This window comes from Homarus americanus, unplaced genomic scaffold, assembly GCF_018991925.1.
Source record: "Homarus americanus isolate GMGI-L3 unplaced genomic scaffold, GMGI_Hamer_2.0 scaffold24523, whole genome shotgun sequence".
Classification (NCBI taxonomy): domain Eukaryota; kingdom Metazoa; phylum Arthropoda; class Malacostraca; order Decapoda; family Nephropidae; genus Homarus; species Homarus americanus.
Window position 1 is genome coordinate 4131961 of NW_024744357.1, and position 6000 is coordinate 4137960.

At 38.1% G+C, this 6000-nt stretch overlaps 1 protein-coding gene across 2 annotated transcripts in view; it reads right to left on the reverse strand.

Annotated features, from left to right (window-relative positions):
* Positions 1 to 4421, reverse strand: part of LOC121877784 (leucine-rich melanocyte differentiation-associated protein-like) — a gene marked incomplete at its 3' end in the record, with an annotated part of 39245 nt that extends 34824 nt beyond the window's left edge. Inside the window, 1 exon segment of one of the 2 annotated variants that reach the window (XM_042383647.1) lies at positions 4307 to 4421. Coding sequence is in view for 1 of the 2 variants with exons in the window: in XM_042383648.1 (XP_042239582.1) it covers positions 3854 to 3865 (12 nt within the window). 2 annotated transcript variants of the gene reach the window in all.
* Between the last annotated feature and the right edge of the window lie 1579 nt (positions 4422 to 6000).

Genomic DNA, 6000 nt, shown 5'->3' on the forward strand with positions numbered 1-6000 from the left:
TTCACTCTTCACGTGAATATTGTCAACAACTAAAAATCCATAAACATCAAATAAACAAAGAGTCGACTTTTCTTGAGTATTCTATTTCATTAGCACTTAACTCTCTGGCAAGATATATGAGGAAACAGACTTAGGCGGTGCTATAGGCTAACAGTAAACTTGTGACAACAGGGACGTCTTGAAGGAACTTGTAAGGCATCCCGTCCTCCTTCACCCCGGCTGTCCTCCAAAGTAGCATACACCTCACCTTCAACGTCTCTTGCAAGTCTGATTAAGTTCCAAGAAGCGAATGATGAAAGTTACAACCAACACACTACCTCTTGACTCGCTCCCCTTGAACAATAAAGCTCGATACATAAGGAAGCTGTTCCTGGTCTGATCCGGCTTTATGCCTATTTTCCTACAGGCAGGTGTACCACAGTCTCAGTACACGATAAACGACGCTAGTATGCATGGGGCTGATGTAATTATGAAAGTGTAAACATGCGCAGTGAACCGCATGACCTAGAAATCACACCCTAACCTAAGTCGAAAGTATTTATCTCAGAATAAGGTAAAGTAAAAACCCTTAAGAAATGTTATTCGATAACTTTAAGTGTCCGGAAACGACATACATATCTCTCTAGAGCAGCGATTTTCAACCAATGTGCCGCAGCATCTTAGTGTGCCGCGAAGCATCCGTAGGTGTGCCGCGGGAGTTTAAATAGCATTTGGATAGCATTTAAAAAAAAAGCATTTGGATACGTTTTGACATTACTGGAAATTTTATGGACCGGAAATCAGAAATGACAGAGGACTGAAACTGAAGCACCTATCAACTTCTTCCTCTCTCAACATCGTATCTGTGTGAACCTGGCTTCTCTGCTATGAACACAATGAAAAGCAAGAACAGGTCGCGGCTTCAAACACTGGAGGAGGACATCATGAGACAACACCAAGCACAGGTTTCCCACTGATATTTTTATGTAAGCAAAGGCCTTTTATTTTTACTCATGTTTGTATTTGAATACAATCTATATCTGAAAGTTTCATATTATTTTTTAATGAACGGCATCTTTTTAAATGACATCTTGTTTCAATGTGTAGTAATAACAAATACCATCGTATGCACAAAACTTTCAAATTATTTTGAAAACCATGATCAACAATATACTTTTGGCAATAAAATTAATAAATTATTAGTTTTTCTTAAATTATGAACACATTCTTATCATTCAGTTTCTTTTAAATGATCAAATCTATCCTTAAATACTGATGGTGTGCCTCGACCATTTTAGTGCCTGGCTCACTGTGCCGTCATATGAAAAAGGTTGAAAATCACTGCTCTAGAGGCTTAACTAATCTTACCCTCATCTTAAGTGATAGCTCTATGTTATAAGTACTAACTTACTAGCAAATATATCAACACACAATAAAATAAATAGCAGGAGAAACTTGATAACAGATTTCCTATTGTTCAAATTTCTATAACTCTTGTCATATAAGATTAAAATTCACTGAAACGTCAACTCGTCTGTTTGCAGCCAATGCACTCAGTATTGTTGCTTGGAGAGTTACAGACACAGAAGACGGCTTTTTGTTATATACTCCCGCTCTGTTTCTGTTCCGAGGATAAACAAAAAAGTGGGTTACAATCTTGAATGGAGTCCCCCAAGGTTAAATTCTCGGTCCAGTACTCTTTTTGTTGTACATAAACGACATAGTCCACGCCAGCTCACTCATAAAATACAACTTATTTGCAGACAATAGTAATCTCTATGCCAGCAACTCAGACCTCCATTCCTTGATGAGAACTATGAACACTGAATTAACTAAAGTCGGGACCTGGGTAATACGTAATAAACTGACCTTAAACCTTCAGAAAACCCACTACACGCACTTTCAAAGCAGGAAAAACTTACCCCCAGACTTGGACTCCCTGTACCTTGGTAATACAGTCCCCAAATGCCAACAAACTACTAAATTCCTCAGAGTTATTGTTGATGAGAAACTTAACTGGAGTAACCATATACAAGCCATTCACAGTAAAGTCAATAAACAGTGGGGTATCATGTATCACACTCGACAGTCACTCACTCTCACAGCAATGAAAGAAATCTATCATGATCTTGTTTACCAACACCTGATACACTGTCACACACTATGTGGGGGGGAGGGGGGCTCTGGCTCTTCAAAAACACAATCTCTGGTTACTGCAAAAAAGAGAGTTGTACGGACAATGACCTACTTGAAAAAAAACAGATCACACAAACGAAAAATTTGCTATATTGAAAATTTTAAAACTCGAAGATATTAACACCTGCTGCTGTGCCCTCTTTGTTTACAAATCTATCAATCACTTGCTTGACAATAATTATTTCCAGTTCCGGAATAATTAGAGATACAACTTAAGGCACCCAGAGCTACTAAGACCACCCCCCATGCGCTCCTCAGTCCCAGATCTCCATAAAATATCACGGTGTGAAGGTGTGGAACAACTTACCCCCACCCATCCGAGCAAAGACTACCCTCCCTTCCTTTAAATCATCTCTTAAAAAAATATCTATTGTCTAAGTATTAATATTTATTGTAACACCTACTATATTTACAGTACCTGCTTTCATTGTACCATCAAAACCGTTTTATCGGAAATTATCATGTAAATAGATAAGTAATTACCATTGCAATAAACAAAATTGCCAACTAGACATAATCCTGACAGCTCTGTCCTCTTGTTCAACCTTATTACTGTACAACCCATGTTGTACTGCTCCCCCATTATATGTATGTTTTTCAATTCCACTGTAATTTATGTATATAAAACTAAAAAAAAATAGATACATAAAATTAATATATATTGAAGTGATAACCGTGGTAACATTATGAGATGTTCTTATTACTACCATGCTATTGTACTATTCCAGATGATACTAAATGTTACATAATACTTCCTTGAGATAAATGTATAGTATATATATCAGGTGCCTCAAAGAGAGCTCAGGTTCTCAACTGTCTCAGCCATGTTAATATTGTTATTATTATCCACTCTGTATCTGTGTTTTTCTGGTTAAATAAACTGTTTCAATTCAATTCAAAAGGTTCGGTTACGTTAAGTATCTACAAAGTTATAGCTCCGACATTGAAACTTTACAGCGATAGCTAAGGATGTAACTAATGCCACCAACAAAGCGTAAAATGTTGTCAAGTTGTCTCCATAACACAGTCTTCCGCCTCAGAGACACACTGACGTCTGCCGCATGTAGCACGTAAGAGAAAGTTCACTGTTTGGCGCCAGTCAAGTGGGGTAATAATTTAGAGATATTAAAACTATTAACCTCACAAGGCAGAGGAGGCATATATGCATTGCAGTTGTCCATCTGAACGTCGCTTTCCTATTTAAGTATTGCGTTTTAAGGGATTTTCCTGGACATTGAAAAATGGATGGGAGATCGTTGCTCTCCCAAGGTCCTCCACAACAAAATACAGTACAGGGAGCCAAGCTACATGTTAGACGCAGGAAGCTGGATGAGTGGCGGCCTAAGGAAACTGTTTATGACTATTACCTTAACACTAACTCAACGATAATGTTACACGGACTTGATACTGACCATTATCGTTAGGAGCTTCTATGATAATGGAGATTTATAAAGCAGCATTTATTAAAAAAACCCCAAATGTTCATAGTTAAGCAAAATTATTTAACCGTATTATGTATGACACCAACATACTGACAATACCTTCGACACCGTTACAAAATAAAAAATGACCAGCCACCTGAGACGAATAATAATAATAATAATAATAATAATAATAATAATAATAATAATAATAATAATAATAAAACACACAGATAAAGCTAAAGGCAAACACTCACAGCCAATCCCATTTCACAGAATTTGAGGCGTTATATAAACAGTAAGCTTTGCGTGATCTCCCTCTCAACAATCTTTAAAGTGTTCAGTGTTAGAAAATGTTGCGCACGTATTTATCAAAGTTCAACATTCTCAAGTTACTGGCTTCACACCTAGTACAGTATGTTCAAGTCACAAATTCATCTTGTGCCGATTAAAACTTTTCAATTTCTTCACAACACATTAATATTTTGTTCATGTGAATCAGTTCATTTTCCTTTGGACGTGTACAGAGTCCATGCAATAAACGTAACACCCACCACTACCCGTCTTTCATCAACAAGACTTCAATCTAAATGTTTTTGTCTAGTTTTCAAGCTCATGTAAGCACTCGTTCTACCTTATTTCCAGCAATAACTGTTCAACTACACAGACGAATAAATGTTCTTCCTCTAGTTAAGGAAGCGTCACCTCACCAGGACGAGGGTGCGTGCATCTAGTAAACACAACAACGGGCAATAGTCGCCGGTCGTGCAGGTCTAGAGGGGTCGCGCGTGGACTGACTCAATACTCGTCGTCCGAACTGGTAGCTGTGTCTGGTAGATATAAGACGCCGGGTTCACAACTCAGCTGTGGTGCTGGGAGTGGACTCTAGTGACTGCCGGGGTTGAGGGGGGGAGTAGGGGTATCAAGGGGCTGGAGGCACTGGAGAGCGGGCGACAACCAGGCAGTGTGGCTAGTCCCATGCTAACCGCTCACTCATAACCTAGAATGAACTATAAAATACTGGTAATATATTTTTTTTGAGGTGAAGAAGATGATACACAAGAAATTAAACGTCTTTTAATACCAGTCCTTTGAACAATGGATGAACATATCATTGAATCTGATGAGAAAAAGAGACAACAGCCATTAAGTCGTTAAGGTATTATTTTCAAGCGAGAAACAGCCTTGCTAAACCACACAAACACCGAATGAGTCATAAACCTCATGCTTAACTTCAACTCTTCAAAACACTCAATTGTAAGACATGAAACATTTATTGTACCAAAGCTTTACCTCTGTAGTTTATGTTAACTATCTTACTTTGGGATAAACATGTAAGTGAACGTTTATTAACCCCTGGCAGGTTAAATCTGTCACATGCACCGAAATGATTATTAAACACATTGCTCTCTGAAGGACGCCCCTCTCCATAAGATGATAAAATGAAACAGCTTAACAGATATCAGGACCCAAGTCAGCATGGAAAGTAAAAAAAAAAAATAATAATAATAAATTAAATCCGCTGAAGAGAATAATGACTTTCAAAAGACCGATATGGTTGATAAAATAATACCCCCCCCCCCCCCCTACTCAAAACAAAAGAACTCCGATGGAATTACCAATACATAAAAGAGAGGCACCACAATAACAAATAGTTCTACACAAGTTACACCTCGGTGGTCAGGGCGGCTGCCGGCAAACACGAGAGAAAAACACGGGATGAAAACCGGTTTCTGGCGCCAAGTAGACTTGGCTGTACCATGGGTGTGCACGTGGTACTAAACACAGTCATCACGTGAGGCTGAACCCACACCCAGCTATACACACGTGGTTTCAGTTTTACTAAATATGGATAACTATCGAGGTGTTGTTCTCTACAAAACTTAAAGGTAATAAAAAATCACGTGAATAAATTTCTGGGAAAACAACTTTACTATAGTTATTTCCCTAGCAGTCATTATTATGTTGCCTAATTTTTTAATGTACATAGTTACATATTTACAGGCATAAGACAATTAGGTAGTTTACCGTCGTTAATTCATCTTAAACCACAAAAAACTCTACTAGACTGTCTCTCACTTGAACTGATGCAACTACCCGCCAAAATTTCCAAGACGAACCGGAACAACAATTATGATATAACAAGCAAAGGTAACTCAGCCTAAATAGTAAAAAAAACGAAGCTTCATCCAAATTTCTTATCGATCTGTAAAGGCTTTTTCTCAACTGGCTAAACGGAAATTAATTAAGGGCGAACAAAAATAGCCCCCTTCCCCCAGTTCTGGTATTCCTTCATCCAGTCCTCATCGTTCCTTATCAATTTTTTATTTTTCTTAATCCAGTATTAGTTTTCCCCAATCCAGTTCTGAGTCTGCATGCTTTAGTTCCCTGTTTCGAGGCAACA